We start from the raw sequence: 20,300 nt of genomic DNA on the forward strand, positions 1-20,300 counted from the left end.
TCCCTTCATAATTTCATATGTTTCAATAAGATCCCCCCACATCCTTCTAAACTCCAATGAGTACAGTCCCAGTCTACTCAACTTCTCGTCATAATCTAATCCCCTCAACTCTGGGATCAACCTAGTGAATCTCCTCTGCACTCCCCCCAGTACCAATATGTCCTTCCTCAGGTAAGGAGACCAAAACTGAACACAATACTCCAGATGTGGCCTCACCAACACCTTATACAATTGCAGCATAACCTCCCTAGTCTTGAACTCCATCCCTCTAGCAATGAAAGACAAAACTCGATTAGCCTTCTTAATCACCTGTTGCACCTGCACACCAACTTTTTGCGACTCGTGCACCAGCACACCCAGGTCCCTCTGCACAGCAGCATGTTTTAACTTCTTACCGTTTAAATAATAATCCATTCTGCTGTTATTCCTCCCAAAATGGAAAGCCTCACACTTGGCAACATTGAATTCCATCTGCCAGACCCTAGCCCATTCACCTAACCTATCCAAATCCTTCTGCAGACTTCCGGTATCCTCTGCCTTTTTTGCTTTACCACTCATCTTAGTGTCGTCTGCAAACTTTGACACATTGCACTTGGTCCCCAACTCCAAATCGTCTATGTAAATTGTGAACAACTGCGGGCCCAACACTGATCCTTGAGGGAACCCACTAGTTACAGGTTGCCAACCAGAGAAACACCCATTCATCCCCACTCTCTGCTTTCTGTTAGTTAACCAATCCTCTACCCATGCTACCACTTTACCCTCAATGCCATGCATCTTTAGTTTATGCAGCAACCTTTTGTGTGACACCTTGTCAAAAGCTTTCTGGAAATCCAGATATACCACATCCATTGGCTCCCCGTTATCTACTGCACTGGTAACGTCCTCAAAAAATTCTACCAAATTAGTCAGACAAAGACCTACCCTTTGTGAACCCATGCTGCGTCTGCCCAATGGGACAATTTCCCTCCAGGTGCCCCGCTATTTCCTCCTTAATGATAGATTCCAGCATTTTCCCTACAACCGAAGATAAGCTTACCGGCCTATAATTACCCGCTTTCTGCCGACCTCCTTTTTTAAACAGTGGTGTCACGTTTGCTACTTTCCAATCCTCTGGGACCACCCCAGAGTCTAGTGAATTTTGATAAATTACCACTAGTGCGTTTACAATTTCCCTAGCCATCTCTTTTAACACTCTGGGATGCATCCCATCAGGGCCAGGAGACTTGTCTAAATTTAGCCCCATTAGCTTGCCCAATACTGCCTCCTTAGTGATTACCATCATCTCAAGGTCCTCACCTATCATATCCTTATTTCCATCAGTCACTGGCATGTTATTTGTGTCCTCCACTGTGAAGACTGACCCAAAAAACCTGTTCAGCTCCTCAGCCATTTCCCCGTCTCCTATTATTAAATCTCCCTTCTCATCTTCCAAAGGACCAATATTTACCTTAGCCACTCTTTTTTGTCTTATATATTTGTAGAAGCTTCTACTATCTGCTTTTATATTCTGAACAAGTTTACTTTCATAGTCTACCTTACTCTTCTTTATAGCTTTTTTAGTAGCTTTCTGTTGTCCCCTAAAAACTTCCCAGTCCTCTAGTCTCCCACTAATTTTTGCCACTTTGTATGCTTTTTCCTTCAATTTGATACTCTCCCTCACCTCCTTAGATATCCACGGTCGATTTTTCCCCTTTCTACCGTCTTTCTTTTTTGTCGGTATGAACCTTTCCTGAACACTGTGAAAGATCGCTCGGAAGGTTCTCCACTGTTCCTCAACTGCTTCACCATAAAGTCTTTGCTCCTAGTCTACCTTAGCTAGTTCTTCTCTCATCCCATTGTAATCGCCTTTGTTTAAGCACAAAACACTAGTGTTTGATTTTACCTTGTCATCCTCCAACTGTATTTTAAATTCCACCATATTGTGGTCGCTCCTTCCAAGAGGATCCCGAACTATGAGATCATTAATCAATCCTGCCTCATTACACAGGACCAGATCTAGGACCGCTTGTTCCCTTGTAGGTTCCATTACATACTGTTCCAGGAAATTATCCCGGACACATTCTATAAACTCCTCCTCAAGGCTGCCTTTACCAACCTGGCTAAACCAATCGACATGCAGATTAAAATCTCCCATGATGTACCATTTCTACATGCATCCGTTATTTCTTTGCTTATTGCCTGCCCTACCATCCTGTTACTATTTGGTGGCCTATAGACTACTCCTATCAGTGACCTTTTCGCCTTACTATTCCTGATTTCCACCCAAATTTATTCAAGCTTGTCCTCCATAGCACCAATATCATCCCTTACTATTGCCCGGATGCCATCCTTAAACAACAAAGCTACACCACCGCCCTTACCGTCCATTCTATCCTTTTGTATAGTCTGATACCCTTGGATATTTAACTCCCAGTCGTGACCATCTTTTAACCATGTTTCAGTAATGGCCACTAAATCATAGTCATTCACGATGATTTGCGCCATCAACTCATTCACCTTATTCCGTATACTACGAGCATTCAGGTAAAGTACACTTATGCTGTTTTTTATGTCTTTGTTATGAATCCTAACACCTTGATCAGTAACTTTTCGCAAATTACTTTTCCTCTTACCCTTTCTCCTAATTTTCCTCATCTTTGAACCCATATCTCTACATAATAACCTGTCACGTAACCTGCTGCCTTGCTCTCCATTAACCATTATACTGTCCATAGCTTTACCCTTCCCTTCCCCCCCAACTTGCTAGTTTAAAGTCCTTGTGACCAACCTATTTATCCTATTCGCTAGAACACTGGTCCCGGAATGGTTCAGGTGAAGACCGTCCCAACGGTACAGGTCCCTCCTGCCCCAGTACTGATGCCAATGCCCCATGAAATGGAATCCCTCTTTCCCGCACCACTCCTTTAGCTACGTGTTAACTTCCCTAATTTTCTCAACCTTATGCCAATTGGCACGTGGCTCGGGTAGTAATCCAGAGATTATAACCCTGGAGGACCTGTTCTTTAATTTAGTCCCTCGTGTTTGATAATCCCCAAACAGGTCCTCTTTCCTAGTCTTACCTATGTTGTTAGTCCCAACGTGGATCACAACAACTGGATCCTCCCCCTCCCTACCCAAAATCCTTTCAAGCCGATCAGAGATGTCCCTCACCCTGGCACCGGGCAGGCAACATACCATGCGGGACTCACGATCTGGCTTACAAAGGATGCCATCAATCCCGCTAATTATAGAATCCCCTACAACTACCACTTGTCTTTTTGCTCCCCCCTCTTGAATGGCTTCCTGTACCACGGTGCAGTGGTCAGTCAACACATCCTCCCTACAGCCCTCTTCCTCATCCACACAGGGAGCAAGTACCTCATACCTGTTGGACAAGGTCAAGGGCTGAGGCTCCTCAACTCCTAAACTTAGGATCCCCCTACCTGCCTCCCTTGCAGTCACACCACTCTGTCCCTGCCCACTGACTGAATTAACAGTACTTATTCCACCGAGTGTGACTGCCTCCTGAAACAAAGCGTCCAGGTAATGTTCCCCCTCCCTGATGTGCCGCAGTGTGTGCAGCTCGGTCTCCAGCTCATCAATTCTGAGCCGAAGTTCCTCGAGCAGCCAACACTTGCTGCAGATGTGGTCACTGACGGTCTCAATGGGATCCACCAGTTCCATCATCATACAGCAACAGCACATCACCTGTCCAGCCATATTCAACTAGTTAATTAATTTAAATAATTTAAAAAAAATTTTTTATAGAACCTCAAGGATAAACCTGAACACCAACAAAAACACAGCCCTCTCTCGCCACTCACCCAAACTCAGTCACTCACCAAAATTCAGATGCACTCTGTTCCAATCAGCACTCAGTCACTCACCTAAACTCAGATGCACTGGGCGGGATAAGTGGCCGTGCCGTCGAGGTTCACAACGGCGCGTAACGGCCCCGGTCCCGACCGATTCAGGCCCTGACAATGGGCCAGGATCGGGGCCACGTCATCTACACGCGCCAGGCCTTGTCGCCCGCGTAAAAGCGGCGCCGCATAGATGACGCGGCCGGCGCCGCATAACGAGCGTCATCTGCGCATGCGCGGGTTGCCATCCTCTCTAAGTCCGCCCCGCAAGAAGATGGGGGACGGATCTTGCGGGGCCGCAGAAGGAAGGAGGTCCTCCTTCAGAGAGGACGGCCCGACGATCGGTGGGTACCGATCGCGGGCCACCCCACATTCCAGGTAAGGATCGGGGCCGCGTCATCTACACGCGCCAGGCCTTGTCGCCCGCGTAAAAGCGGCGCCGCATGATCCCCCCTCGCCCCCCCACAGGCCGCCCCCCCAGCGTTCACGCACCGCCCACAACTGCAGCGACCAGGTGTGGACGGCGCCGGGGGGAACCCGCCGTTTTGGCCTCGCCGCTCGGCCCACTGGGCCTCAGAATAGCGGGGGTGCCGGAGAATCGCCATTTTGGGTGTCTCCGGCCTGGGGTCCGCGAAACTCGACCGGGCCGTTCCCGCCGCTTGGGAGAATCGCGGGAGGGCGTCGGACCGGCGTCCCCTGAAATTTTGGCGGCCCAGGCGATTCTCCCAACCGGCGTGGGAGTGGAGAATCGCGCCCACTCTGTTCCAATCAGCACTCAGTCAGTTACCTAAACTCAGATGCACTCTGTTCCAATCAGCACTCCGTGACTAAGGGCACTTCTGCCACACCTTTTGTACCCTGCCTGATTTCCAATGAGCCAATAGGCCCGCTCCAGGAAGTGAAGTCTCTTTTAAATATGCACTCACCTCTCCCAGCAACCCTGCAGCCTGAATCCTCCATCACCCACATGCGCACCATCGTCGCATTGGCGGCCCAGTAGTACCCACAGAGGTTGCCACCGCCTAAAGAACCCTTGTACCGACCCTCTCAAGGCGAATTTCACCCTCTCCAATTTAATGAACCCTGCCATATCGCTGATCCAGGATTCCACGCTTGGGGGCCTCGCATCTTTCCACTGAAGGAGAATCCTTCACCGGGCTACCAGGGACGCAAAGGCCAGAATTCCGGCCTCTTTCGCCTCCTGCACTCCTGGCTCCCCTGCAACCTCAAATATTGTGAGCCCCCAGCCCGGTTTGACCCTGGATCCTACCACCCTCGACACCGTCCTCGCTACGCCCTTCCAAAATTCCTCCAGCGCTGGGCATGCCCAGAACATATGGGTGTGATTTGCTGGGCTCCCTGAGCACCTAACACACCTGTCCTCACCCCCAAAGAACCGGCTCATCCTTGTCCCGGTCATGTGTGCCCTGTGCAGCACCTTAAACTGTATGAGGCTGAGCCTCGCGCACGAAGAGGAAGAATTTGCCCTCCCTAGGGCAACTGCCCACGTCCCCTCTTCGATCTCCTCTCCCAACTCCTCCTCCCACTTACCTTTCAACTCCACCACCGAGGCCTCCTCCTCCTCCTGCATCACCTGGTAAGTTTCCGAGATCTTCCCCTCTCCCACCCACCCCCCCGAGAGTACCCTGTCCTGTACTGTGTGTGGCAGTAGCTGCGGGAATTCAACCACCTGCTGTCTGGCAAACGCCCTTACCTGTAAGTACCTGAAGGTGTTCCCCGGGGGGAGCCCGTACTTCTCCTCCAGCTCACCCAAGCTCGCGAACTTCCCGTCCACAAACAGGTCCCCCAACTTTCATATCCCTGCTCTGTGCCACCCCGAAAACCCTCCACCTGTTCTTCCTGGGGCGAACCGGTGGTTCCCACTTAATGGGGTCCACACCGAGGCCCCAACTTCCCCCTATGCCGCCTCCACTGCCCCCAAATTTTGAGGGCCGCCACCACCACCGGGCTCGTGGTATACCTCCTTGGAGGGAGCGGCAGCGGCGCCGTTGCCAGCGCCCCCAGATTCGTACCCACACAGGACGCCGTCTCCAGCCTCTTCCATGCAGCCCCCTCCCCCTCCATCACTCACTTGCGCACCATCGTCGCATTGGCGGCCCAGTAGTACCCACAAAGGTTGGGCAGCGCCAGCCCCCCCCCATATCTCTACTCTGCTCCAGGAACACCCTTCTTACCCTCGGAGTCCCTCGCGCCCACACAAACCCCATTATACTCCTGTTAACCCGCCTGAAAAATGCCTTCGGGATAAACACGGGGAGACACTGGAACAGGAACAAAAACCTTGGGAGCACCGTCATTTTGATTGACTGCACCCTACCCGCCAAGGACAGCGGCAACGCGTCCCACCTCTTGAAAAATGGGTGAGATTCTTAATGAGTACTTTGCATCGGTATTCACCAAGGAGAGGGACATGACGGTTGTTGAGGCCGGGGATGGATGTTTAAATACTCTAGGTCAAGTCAGCATAAAGAAGGGGGAAGTTTGGGGTATTCTAAAAGGCATTAAGGTAGACAAGTCCCCAGGTCCGGATGGGATCTATCCCAGGTTACTGAGGGAAGCGAGGGACGACATAGCTGGGGCCTTAACAGATATCTTTGCAGCATCCTTGAGCACGGGTGAGGTCCCGGAGGACTGGAGAATTGCTAATGTTGTCCCTTTGTTTAAGAAGGGTAGCAGGGATAATCCAGAGAATTATAGACCTGTGAGCTTGACGTCAGTGGTAGGCAAACTGTTGGAGAAGATACTGAGTGATAGGATCTATTCACATTTGGAAGAAAATAGACTTATCAGTGATAGGCAGCATGGTTTTGTGTAGGGAAGGTCGTGTCTTACAAACCTAATAGAATTCTTTGAGGAAGTGACAACACTAATTGATGAGGGATGGGCTGTAGATATCATATACATGGACTTCAGTAAGGCATTTGATAAAGTTTCCCATGGCAGGTTGATGGAAAAAGTGAAGTCGTATGTGGTTCAGGGTGTACGAGCTAGATGGATAAAGAACTGGCTGGGCAACAGGAGACAAAGAGTAGTAGTGGAAGGGAGTGTCTCAAAATGGAGAAAGGTGACTAGTGGTGTTCCATAGGGATCCGTGCTCGGACCACTGTTGTTTGTGATATACATAAATGATCTGGACGATGGTATAGGTGGCCTGATTAGCAAGTTTGCAGGTGATACTAAGATTGGTGGAGTTGCAGATAGCGAGGAGGACTGTCAGAGAATACAGCAAAATATAAATAGATTGGAGAGTTGGGAAGAAAAATGGCAGATGGAGTTCAATCCAGGCGAATGCGAGGTGATGCATTTTGGAAGATGTAATTCAAGAGCAGACTATACGGTCACTGGAAGAGTCCTAGGGAAAATTGATGTACAGAGAGATCTGGGAGTTCAGGTCCATTGTACCCTGAAGGTGGCAACGCAGGTCGATAGAGTGGTCAAGAAGGCATACAGCATGCTTGCCTTCATCGGACGGGGTATTGAGTACAAGAGTCGGCAGGTCATGTTACAGTTGTAGAGGACTTTGGTAAGGCCACATTTGTAATACTGCGTGCAGTTCTGGTCGCCACATTACCAGAAGGATGTGGATGCTTTAGAGAGGGTGCAGAGGAGGTTCACCAGGATGTTGCCTGGTGTGGAGGGTGCTAGCTATGAAGAAAGGTTGAGTAGATTATGATTGTTTTCATTGGAAAGACGAGGTTGAGGGGGGACCTGATTGAGGTCTACAAAATTATGAGAGGTATGGACAGGGTGGATAGCAACAAGCTTTTTCCAAGAGTGGGGGTGTCAATTACAAGGGGTCACGATTTCAAGGTGAGAGGGGGAAAGTTTAAGGGAGATGTGCGTGGAAAGTTTTTTACGCAGAGGGTGGTGGGTGCCTGGAACGCTTTGCCAGCGGAGGTGGTAGAGACGGGCACGATAGCATCATTTAAGATGCATCTAGACAGATATATGAACAGGCGGGAAACAGAGGGAAGTAGATCCTTGGAAAATAGGTGACAGGTTTAGATAAAGGATCTGGATCGGCGCAGGCTGGGAGGGCCGAAGGGCCTGTTCCTGTGCTGTAATTTTCTTTGCTCTTTGTTTATTCCACCCCCGGTGGGATCTCTCCCTCCTACTGTGTGCAAACATGTCCTGCATGAAGACAAATGGAGAGATTGTGAGCAGGGTACATGCCAAGGAAATTGATAAGGATGCCTGCCTTGTGGTGAGAGGACACAATGAGGATGTGAGGTACACAGGATACGAGCCCAGATGGAGAGCAAATGTGTGTATGAGAGAGAGGGAGAGAGGGTGAGAGAGAGAGTGGTAATGTGCTGTCAGTCGGCAGTGTGTGAGATCCCAGTGGTGTGTCATCCTGCTAAATCCCCATGGGCTGTGAATGTGCGAGTTGAAGGTGATGGATTGGTTGGCTTAGTCTGCCAGAACGGATGAGATTATTCATTTTCTTCTTGCATTGGATTGCAGCCATTTTCTGTGCCACATTTGCACTGAGCGTTCCGGAGCCAGAGTGGCTGCATTGATGGAACCACTGGCCAACAGTGGGGTAGAGGTCAACCCAACAAAAGCATAAAACAATGGCCCAGCAGAGTGTTATTGAACTTGGGCGCCGCACTCTTCTTGCCTTTTGGAGCCAACTCTTCCATGGGCGATCCTGGCCTGGAGGCATCGAGAAGGCCGATTGCAGTTACACTTGGAAGAAAGAACCAGCGAGGTCACGGCAGGGCAGGCGAAGCAGAGGCTGGCTGCCCTCGATGCAAAATCGGTAATGAGGTGGGGAGCAGACACTATGGTGCGAAAACCCCGGTCATTGTGCTCAGTGGCAAAATGCCGCTTTTCCCACTTGCCACCACACTTAAGAGCATGGTTGGAAAATGCCACCCTATATTTCACCTTGCTTTGCAAGTTCAGCAAACACTATTCTCGGTCTCTTTGTCTAAGTAATGAATATACATTGTAAATAGCTGAGGGGTCCCAGCACTGCGGCACTCCATTCAGCACAACCAGCCAATGTGAAAATGCCTTTTTCATCCCTTTATGTTTGCTTCCTGTCAGTTAACAATCCCCTATCCACACGGATATCTTCCTGTCAGTTAACAATCCCCTATCCACACTGATATCGTCCTGTCAGTTAACAATCCCCTATCCACACGGATATCTTCCTGTCAGTTAACAATCCCCTATCCACACTGATATCGTCCTGTCAGTTAACAATCCCCTATCCACACTGATATCTTCCTGTCAGTTAACAATCCCCTATCCACACGGATATCTTCCTGTCAGTTAACAATCCCCTATCCACACTGATATCGTCCTGTCAGTTAACAATCCCCTATCCACACTGATATCTTCCTGTCAGTTAACAATCCCCTATCCACACGGATATCTTCCTGTCAGTTAACAATCCCCTATCCACACTGATATCGTCCTGTCAGTTAACAATCCCCTATCCACACTGATATCTTCCTGTCAGTTAACAATCCCCTATCCACACTGATATCGTCCTGTCAGTTAACAATCCCCTATCCACACTGATATCTTCCTGTCAGTTAACAATCCCCTATCCACACGGATATCTTCCTGTCAGTTAACAATCCCCTATCCACACTGATATCGTCCTGTCAGTTAACAATCCCCTATCCACACTGATATCTTCCTGTCAGTTAACAATCCCCTATCCACACGGATATCTTCCTGTCAGTTAACAATCCCCTATCCACACTGATATCGTCCTGTCAGTTAACAATCCCCTATCCACACTGATATCTTCCTGTCAGTTAACAATCCTCTATCCACACTGATATCTTCCTGTCAGTTAACAATCCTCTATCCACACTGATATCTTCCCTCGAAATCCATGGGTCCTTTTCTTGCATATTAAACCCTTTCAATTCAATTTATTGGGCTCTGGAAATTAATTATGGGTACATTGCTTGTTTATTAAAAACTGACATAAATGAAAAAAAGAAGAAAATTACCTGTCATAAAAGTTTGACTTTGATTAAATATAATTTAAAATTCTTGCAGGACATTAAAATAATTAGTAAGACAGTAAAAGCACAAAATTGACAAGGAATAAGGGATGGGAAAATGCAAAAAGAGAGAACATTAATTCCATCTCGAGTGCATATCATGCATTCATCAACTCCATTAATCTGGTCCTATTAGATTCTTTTAGAGAAAGGCATGAGCTTGTTCAAGAACCTATCCGATATCTTCAGGATTGTGGCCTTTTCTCTGAGTGCAGCCAAGAGCAATGCAAAGACAAGTGATGATTCTCAATGTTCATAATGCTCTTGTCGAGTAGCACCTCATTGAATGTTTTTTGGAAATCCAAGTACATTACATCTATTGGTTCACCTTTATCCACCCTATTAATTCCATCCGCAAAAGACAAAAATGATTTCCCTTTCAGGAAGGCAGGGCGACTTTGCCTGAACATCCTCTGATTTTCTCAAAGTGTTGCAAAGACCCCCCTAGTTTCCCAATGACTGATATCATGCTGACTGGCCACGTAGACCCTGCTTTCTTTCTCCCTCTTTCCTAGAATAATGGTGTTACATTTACTAACTTCTAACTGGCTGGGTGGTTTTAGAATCTAGGGCCAGAATTTTATACTCCCCCATGTCCCATGGCGGATTCTGACAGGGGGTGCAAAATTCCATAGATGGAATTCCCTCTGGAATCTTGCCCACCTCGACCCAGATACAAGTTTATGGTAGCGAGGTAAGGGCCGCCCTTTCCCTAATTAAGGCCCTTAAGTAGCCCCTCTGAGTCAGAGATTGCCCCCACCCCCACCCCAGGCATCCCCTACCCTCCTGCCCTGGGACCCCGGACTTACCTCAAATCCGGTCCGGAGACTTGGGATGAGACAGAGTCCTGCGGCAATTTTTCTGATCACTGCAACACTGTGCCTGGACGGGTTGGAGTGCTTTCGACAAATCAGATTGAGCGACAAGGTGGGACTTTCTTCCAAGGCAGATGAAAGTCAAATCAACTGCCAATCAATGCTCAATTGAGCGTGAAATGGCAATGGGCCTGTCAGAGTCGGCAGGGGCGCGTTACACACTAACTCTCAGGATGGTGAACACAATTCAGGCCCAGGGAATTTAGATAAACTATTCTCATTGACAGAAGGGTGAACAACCAGTTTAAGGTGATTGGTAAAAGAAGCAGAGGTGGGATGAGGAAACCTTTTTATTTGGTGCAGAGAATGATTAGAATCTGGAATGCATGCTTGAGAGTGGCGAAGGCAGATTCCATTGTGGTGACAGTGGCCCTTGCTGAGTTGCTCTAATAGAGCCAACACAGACTCAATAAGCCAAACAGCCTCCTTCCTTGTAACTATTCCAAGAACCTGTGTTTCTCCAGTTTTAAATTAATTTATAATACCATTAATGAAATTAAAATTAGGAGGGAAATTTAACAAAAAATTATTTCAAGGGATTGATTCCAACTGAAAGATGCAAATTCCCCAGGTATTTCCCCAGGTATTGATAACATATTGTTCGGCTCAGTAATATCCATGTCGAGCTTTTACCTTCAGAATCTGGCCCCCATCAGGGTATCTGCGAAGTATCTCTTTTAGATAGTCAATAAATGGTGGAGTAGTTGCACCAAATTTCTTCCTACATAAATGAAAAGTAAGGTGTGAAATGAAATTCATTTTTTAAGTTAAAATTGTATCATTGTTTCATTCTGTTATTTTCTGTCTGTGGATGTCACTGTCCCACAGCTTGCTTGGTCCACAGCCGTACACTAGATGTACATCAGAACAAAAAGGCAAGTAAGATCATCTGAACATTATTTATTAATTGGAAAAAAATACAGCACTTTGTCAAATTAGGAATCAAGACCATACAGAAGAATTCTTTGAGAAGCACAACTTGAAACAGACCAGCTTCAACCTTGATCAATGCCATTTTCTAAAGCCCCGGGACCAGACGGATACCCGGTTGAGTTTTCTAAAAAGATTTTCGGACTGTTGGGACCGCTCCTTACAAAGGCTTTTAATGAGTCCAAGGAACTGGGAGTGCTCCCCCCCAAAGTTATCACAGGCACGATTTCCTTTAATTTGAAGCGGGATAAGGATCCGGAGAGCTGTGGTTCGTATAGGCCAATCTCCCTGTTGAATATGGATGCAAAATTGCTGGAAAAGATCTTGGCCATGCGCATAGAGGATTGTGTTCCCGGGGTGATAGGGGAGGATCAGACGGGATTTGTGAAGGGACGACACCTGACGTCCAACATTAGGCGGCTCCTAAATGTAATAATGATGCCTGCGGAGGGGCACAAGGTCGAGGTGCTGGTGGCCATGGACGCAGAAAAGACCTTTTATCGGGTGGAGTTGAAGCACCTGTGGAGTGGAATGTCTTGGGAAGGTTTGAGTTTGGGCAGGGATTTGTGGATTGGGCCCGGTTGCTATATCAGGCACCAGTAAGGACTAACCGGGTTCGATCAGAGTATTTGAGTCTGTGCAGGGGGACAAGGCAGGGGTGTCCACTCTCCCCACTACTGTTTGCCCTGGCCAAAGAGCCTTTGGCAATGGTGCTGAGGGCATCGAACATTTGGCAGGGGATAGTGAGGGGGGTGAAACATAGGGTCTCGCTCTACACGGGTGATTTACTCCTTTATATAACAGACCTGTTGGGGGGAATGGCAGGAATTATGGGATTACTGGAGGAATTTGGCCGGTTCTCAGTTTACAAACTGAATATGGGCAAGAGTGAGGTTTTTGCTATCCAGGCAAGGGAGTGGGTGGAGGCGGCATCTTGTGAGGGCACGAGTCTGAAGGCTCGGTTAATGGCACCTTTGCCACTCTCGCCGGCTCCTTACACCACACATCCAGTGGTAGTGGCAGCCCTGAGAGTGTGGGGGCAATGGAGGCAACACATGAGACTGGAGGGGGCGTCGGTATGGTCGCCGATCTGTAATAATCACTGGTTTGCTCCGGGGGGGGTTGGATGGGGGCTTTAGGAGGCGGCAGCGAGCAGGGATTGAGAGATTTGGAGATCTCATCATTGAGGAAGGTTTCCTGAGCCTGGAGGAGCTGGAGGAGGAGTTTCAGTTACCGGGTGGAAACGGATTTCGGTACCTGCAGGTACGGGATTTTGTCCGGACGCAAGTTCCAAGCTTCCCTCGCCTCCCTCTAAGGGGACAACAGGATAAGATGATGTCTAAAACAGGGGTTGGTGAGAGGAGGGTCTCGGAAGTATATAAGGAACTGATGAAGTGAAAATGAAAATCGCTTATTGTCACAAGTAGGCTTCAAATGAAGTTACTGTGAAAAGCCCCTAGTCGCCACATTCTGGCGCCTGTTCGGGGAGGCTGGTACGGGAATTGAACCGTGCTGCTGGCCTGACTTGGTCTGCTTTCAAAGCCAGCTCAAGAGGAAATGGGAGGAAGAGTTGGGAAGGGAGTTGGAAGTCGGTCTCTGGGAGAAGGCCCTGAGGTGAGTCAATGCATCCTCGTCGTGTGCCAGGCTTAGTCTGATCCAGTTCAAGGTGGTCCACAGGGCTCATATGACTGTGGTCCGGATGAGTAGGTTTTTTGAGGATGTGGAGGACAGAGGTGGAAGACAGATGTGGGCGGTGTGGGGGATGTCCGGCATATGTACATATGTTTTGGGCGTGTCCGAGGCTGAGGGGATGTTGGCAGGGATTCTCAGATGTCATGTCAGAGGTCCTGGAAGGGAGGGTGACTCCGAGTCCAGAGGTGGTAATATTTGGAGTATCAGAAGATCCGGGAGCCCAGTGGGGGCGGAACGAGAGGCCGACGTTTTGGCCTTTGCCTCCCTGGTGGCCCGGAGATGGATTTTGCTGGGATAGAGGGATTCGGAGCCTCCAAAGTCAGGAGTTTGGGGGTCAGTGATATGGCAGGGTTTCTTAGGCTAAAGATTAAGTACACCTTAAGGGGTTCATTACAGGGGTTCGCTCGGAGGTGGCAGCCGTTCATCGACTTCAATAAGGAAAACTGCCCGTCGGAAGTGAAGAATAAGGACAGGGAATCTAATATATGGGTAGCTGGGAGATGGAGTGGGGAGAAGTTGGGTATGTTATTGTGGGGGTTTTGCGTGTCTTGGACCGCTCTGCTGTTTAGAATGTTAAAATTATATATTGCTCAATAAAATATTTTCAAAAAAAAGAAAAATATTGCCGTCACCCTCTCAACATCATTGTTGCATCGATAGTACCAGCTCCTTCTGAATCATACCTCGTTTTCTTGTTACTGCTGCTTATACTGCCTCCTGCTTGACTTTCACGATGCAGCAGAGAAGCCATCATAAGAGATAGTGCTGCACATCTAAATAAAACGTAAAATAACTAAATAATACCCATGGAAGATACAAGTAAAAAATAAATATTTTAATTTCTTGAATGTATATCCCCAATAACCAGTTTTCAGAGGTGAAAAAACATGTACTTAGTGCTGCACCTGATTTCATCACCCCACCACCACCCCCACTCCATCCTCACTCCACCCCCACCCATACGTCCCACCAACTGAAGACCATACACATACATCAACATATACATTTAATCCATGTACCTCATGGAACATTTTTTAAACATCTTCAAAAACTTGATCACGTAGCAGACACTAACAGCGTGCCTTAGCAAACAACGGCAGGTTGTTTTAACCCCTTTTCTTGAGGATCAAAGCAGAAGGTGTCGACAACACCTTCATTATCACAAATTGCATTTGAAAATGAAAATGAAAATCGCTTATTGTCACAAGTAGGCTTCAAATGAAGTTACTGTGAAAAGCCCCTAGTCGCCATATTCCGGCGCCTGTTCGGTGAGGCTGGTACGGGAATTGAACCGTGCTGCTGGCCTGCCTTGGTCTGCTTTCAAAGCCAGCGATTTAGCTCTGTCCTAAACTAGCATTTGTCTTTGCCTGTGCTAAGAAACAGGATTAATCAAAGCTCCGATAGTAAAGATCATGTTTAAATTATAATTACATTTATTATTATTCTCTGGGGAAGAGTGATCATAACATCCTTCAGTTTCATATTGAGAAATGTAGGTCTCCATCTAGAGTCGCAAACTTAAATAAAGTAAATTACAAAGTACGAAGATAGAGTTGGCCAAAGCAGATTGGGAAAACAAATAAGATGCTAGACAAACAAGAGCAGACCTTAAAGCAATATTTCATAATAGTCAACAAAGGTATATTCCATTGAGAAAGACTTACACGAAAGATGAACAATGTGTGGCTAACTAGTGAGGTTTCTGTTAGCATTATTCTGGATCTCAGATGAGGTCGACCTTGCTCGGGATTGATAAAAGACTGCCGGAGGCTAAGCAGTTGGTAAATCTATTGGCCAATCTACTAACTATTTCAGCAGTGATGGTATCTCTGTAATAACTAGAAAGCAAGTCTAGACTTCTTCAGCTCCAATTTTACTGTGTTCAACAATCACATCTCCTCCAAAGCCACAGTGCCACCTGTATCCTCTTTATATATATATATATGCAGTCTGTCAAACTAGAAGTGTGATCTATTAAACAATTAAAGCTCTAATTCTAACGTTAGCACTGGCGAACGTTAACACTTTCCTAACAGATTCCCCCTCTTAAACAAATTTCATAACACAAGTGTATATATTTTCTTTTCTACAATAAATGCATCCTATTCCTCCTTCTTAATTTTTAAAATCCACCCTCTCATTACCTTCCTTATAGGAAAGTGCCACTCTTTAACACTTTCTAATAACTTCTTAGAGTTAGCCCATTTTTTCATCAGTCAGATAATTGGTAACTATCAACCCACTTGATCTTGCCAATTTCCCTGTTCTCTAGCATCTGATTTAGTCAACTTGTAGTCTCTTTTCATTGATGCTTTTCGTAGAGTGGACATTCTCCCAAAGGAACTTATTGTCATATCTACTGTCTCAATTAGGGCAAGGGGCCTTTCACAGCAACTTCATTGAAGTCTACTTGTGACAATAAGTGATTATTATTATTGTCTCTCCTGCCAATATACTTTTTTTTACCACTCTTTGTATCTTTTTAATTTCCCATGCCAAAGGGCAACATTTACCTTTCTCCCCAAAGAGAAAAATTATAAATCCCCCCCGCAGTCAAAAAGCCACCACACAGATTAGCATAAAATGCATCACTATAAACAATCAGTTTCAGTTGTCTCATTATCATGAGTGGTACAGTGGTTAGCACTGCTGCCTCACAGTGCCAGGGACCCGCATTCGATTCCAGCCTTGTGCCAGCCGCCTGGCTTTGGCTTTATAAATTCCATCAGGAAACAACTTTTCTGTGCATATCCACGTAGGAGATAAAACTATTGTCCTCAAGCTAGGACCTCTGTGTACACCCCAAATTCTATCCAACTTTGCAGTTCTTGCTGTTTTGCATCCTTTATTAATTTTCCATGTAATTTGTTGGAAGCCACTAAGACCACTTGATCAAATGGGCTTCTGCTCCTTGTAGCATTCCTAGTCTATACCATATTTCTTGACCTTGTTAAGCTGCGCCCTCTATCCTGCCTTTATCTTGTTCCGTACGGCTACTGCTTGATCTGCCCTCCTATGTGTTAGACGTTTTAGTTGCTGTGAAATGAAGAGTCTAAAGTTCTTGTTCCTTTTCACCAAACACCATTTATTTCACTTCCACAGCCTCTGCACAAAACTCTTAACAACACACCACCTGACTGAGGCCACCTGAAGCCCCTTTACATATCAGTGTCAATTAATGGATACTTAACATAAATGAGACAACTAATTGCAATGTCTCTTAACCCATTACTTAACAGTCTCCCCTTCCTTGGAGAAAAAAAATAATTAGGTGAAAACAAAATTTCAAGAAACTCAAAAACACACACATGATGTCCCCGCCCCCTTTTTTTTTTGGTTTGGACTAGAAAGAAAAAAAAAGTCACAGAAACAAGCACCCTTCATTAACAATATCCAAAAGTTTCTGTCAACTCGCCCCTCTTTTCGTAAAACAGTCTGACAGTTGATAGTTCCTGTTGACCCATTTAATTTTTGTTATTTCCCCTCTGTCCAACATCTTCTTCAAACTTGCGATGTCTATCCGTAACCTCTTTTCATTGACACTTTTTGTAGACTGCACATTTTCCCACAAGGATTTATTGTCAATGTGACAGTCAATAGGTATATTACCCAAATCCCCTAATCCCAAAATTTCTGTCAATATCATACTTATATAAAAAGCCATATCCACTGCCTCTACAAGGCTGAATGTCTCAGCAGCCAAAGTGCTTTTTACCACTCTCCTTATTTTCTTTGTTTCCCACACAAGTGGGCAACATTTACCATTGTTCCCCAAAAGGAAAATTATAAAACCTTCTGCGCTTGAAACCCCATCACAAAATTTGCGTAGGACGCATCACTATAAACTATGAGTTTCAAGTGCTTAAGGTCACCTAAAACCGGGAACTTCAAAACACACTCCTGCATTTTTAGTTTGGCCAACGCTTTATTTGCTCTTATTATGTCTTCCACTTTGGGATCATTCATTTTTGTACTCAACTCTAAGACATCAAAACTCACGTCCGGTCTAGTCTGTCTACCTAACCAGTTCAGTTGCCCAATTAAACTTCGTAGTTGCTCTTTTTCTATCTTTGAAACCATTGCGTCTTTTTGTGAAACTCGGCCACGACTAATTGCTATTGGGGTGATGCTTTCCAAATAAGGTTGCTGACGTAAAGTTGCCCCTAACTTAGTCTGTCCAATTTCCAGTCCAATATAATTAAATGCACCGGAAGCCTGACTTCCAACCCTGAATTCTTTCCTCAAACCAGAGATTACAATAGCTGCAAAATCACTAGTCCCTCCCCACAAAAAATCATCGACATGCATCATAAAAATGCCAGAAAGATTTCCTTTATAGTGCCAGTAAAACATTGCAGGATCTGCTTTCAACTGGCAACAGCCTAACTTTAACAAAACTGACCTTACCGAAAAATACCAGACTCTAGATGCATCATTTGTTCAACTTCCAGAGTACCCCTTCTGTGTTAGCTGCTTCTTTAGGAGGACGGAGAAAAATGTCTCTCTGGAGCTGATGCCTTATATCTATAGATTTGCATTCCCATGCCTTTGTGGCTAATAGAGCCAAGAAGATCTTTAAAATAACCTTTCCTGCTGTAGGTGAATCTACCCTTAAATCCTGATCTTCTAAGTTTTCTTCAAATCCCCTTGCCATGAGCCTGGCCTTTGCCTTATCAGTTCCATCCGGAAGAACCTTTTCCGTGCAAATCCATCTGTGGGATAGAGTTCTTTGTCCCCTATCCGGTACTTCTGTGTATACCCCAAATTCACTCCAACTATGCAATTCTTGCTGTTTAGCTTCTTTAATAACTTTTTCATCTAATTTATTTGAAGTCACCAAAATCTCACGTGCATGTGGGCTTCTACTCCTATTAGTATTCGTAGTCTTACTCATGTTCCGAGATCTTGACAAACTACGTCCCCTCTCCCGCCTGGTATCTCGTTCTGTATGGCTATTGCTTGACCTTTCCCTTCTGCTGTGGGATGTCCTTTCAATAGTTCTCGACCTTTTCCTGCGGACCTGTTCACTATCCGATGTACTATCTGAACTGGCACTGCGTTTCTGTGCCCTCCATTTTTGAACTTCGTTTTCCCAATCCAATGTCTTGACTCCTTCCCTTGAATGTTGTACATTCAACCAAAGTTTATACTTTCCAGTGGCCTTCCCTGCTCTACTAATAACAGTTGCATCCTTCCATTGACTAGACCCTTCAGTCAAGTATGTCACTTTTGTACCAACTTTTGGCAGTTGCCCTTTCGGAAAAATGGCCTGTTTTAATTCACCAGAAGTGTTGTGTTCCTCCACAGAAACCCTGTCTATATCAGTTAATTGGTCCTCATAGTTCTGTAACACATGCGTACCAGATGACTCTGGTTCCTCGCCATGTCTGTCTGCTGTCTAAATTTGAAAATTTGTAATCTGTACCCATTATCCTTGATGAATGGACCCTAACAGTTTGATTACCATGTTGCAAAATAATTGTTTTGCCATCTATGCCTATGATCTTCCCTGGGCCTTGCCATTCATTAGAATTGTCTCTCTTATAGTATACCATGTCTCCTTGCTGAAAAACGGCATCTGATGGCCGTACGTTATGTCTTAAAGCTTTGCGAATTCTTTCAGAGACTTCTGCTTCCAAAAAAGCTTTTCTACTGCTATGTAATGCATTTAAATGTTCAGCAAAACCAGAGCTAATTGTAGTCCCCTCCCAAGCTGGAGGCTGGTCATCCAAAATGGACGGAATTTTAGGATTTCTATCAAACACTAATTGATAAGGACTATAGCCCCCCAACCATCTGCAATGAATTCTTTGCATGTACTGCCCATGCTAAAGCTGAATTTAGCCTGCAATTTGGTCGATCTGCCAAAATTTTCCAAAGCATGTCATCGATGACAGCATGATTTCTTTCACAGACACCATTACTAAATGGGCTTTCTGCAGCCGTATTCATAGCTCTGATATTCATGTTTTCACACATATCCCTAAACTCATCATTAGCAAATTCTCCCCCATTGTCCATAAGGAATTTTGCTGGTGGACCTATTCCTGTCCCTATCCATTTTTCCACGATTTGATCCAGAATTACTCTCTTTTCTTTACTTCGTACAATCGTTGATAGACTAAATCTGGTTGCTAAATCTACAAAATGCAAAATAAATATATTATTTGCTTTATCCCAGATCTTAAGGTCCATGGCCACAATGTTGTTAAAATCCCTGGCCAAAGGTAGGGTTACTATCGGTCGTGCTGGTGTCCTTCTGTACTTCCTACAAACTTCACAGCGGTCACTAACCTGTTCCATCAGTTTAGTATAGTCGTCATCCCTTACCCCTGCATCCTTTAATAAATTTTTCAGCCTCTGAGGAGACGGATGTGCAAATTGCCTATGCAGTTTTAATACCACAAGCTTTTTATCAGCTAAAGTCCCATTTTCAACTGCCATTAACACATCCTTAACCACTCTACTTGAAAAATTATTTGTCAGTAATGGAATACAATAGTGTCCCGACTGTGTAAATTGTAAGTCCACAGTCTTTCCAAAAACTGTTGCCTTATCCTGTTCCATATCCAGTTTCATGTGTGCTTTCTTCATCGATGGTCTGCTCAGAAGCAAAGGTATCTCACTTGATACAACATCCGTGCTAATGAAATGATTCACTCCGGCAATATTGCAAGGGATCACCACTCTTTTCAGCGACTTCAGAGTATTATCATTCCCAAACCTGAAACTTGTGGAACTTTCAAATTCCTTAACCTTGTTATGATTTTCAGCATGCAAAGAGTCCAGGTAACATTTTAACCAGTCAATTAATTCCACACACAGTAGATGTGCAGCCACTGTCCAATACAGCACAGTTGAAGGATTCTGCAACCAACACCCTCATTACCAGCATAAAACTGCTTGTC

General features: G+C 45.8%; 1 protein-coding gene across 3 annotated transcripts in view; it reads right to left on the bottom strand.

Annotated features, from left to right (window-relative positions):
* Positions 1-20,300, bottom strand: part of sacs2 (sacsin molecular chaperone 2) — a 126,715-nt gene that overhangs the window by 62,104 nt on the left and 44,311 nt on the right. For all 3 annotated transcript variants that reach the window (XM_072492504.1, XM_072492501.1, XM_072492502.1), the window contains exons 2-3: positions 14,076-14,165; positions 11,404-11,491 (exon numbers count right to left, since the gene is read on the bottom strand). In XM_072492504.1, coding sequence (XP_072348605.1) covers positions 11,404-11,491; positions 14,076-14,146 — 159 coding nt within the window. In that variant the 5' untranslated portion in view covers positions 14,147-14,165. The remainder of the gene's footprint in view (positions 1-11,403; positions 11,492-14,075; positions 14,166-20,300) is intronic.

This window comes from Scyliorhinus torazame, chromosome 29, assembly GCF_047496885.1.
Source record: "Scyliorhinus torazame isolate Kashiwa2021f chromosome 29, sScyTor2.1, whole genome shotgun sequence".
Taxonomy (NCBI): Eukaryota; Metazoa; Chordata; class Chondrichthyes; order Carcharhiniformes; family Scyliorhinidae; genus Scyliorhinus; species Scyliorhinus torazame.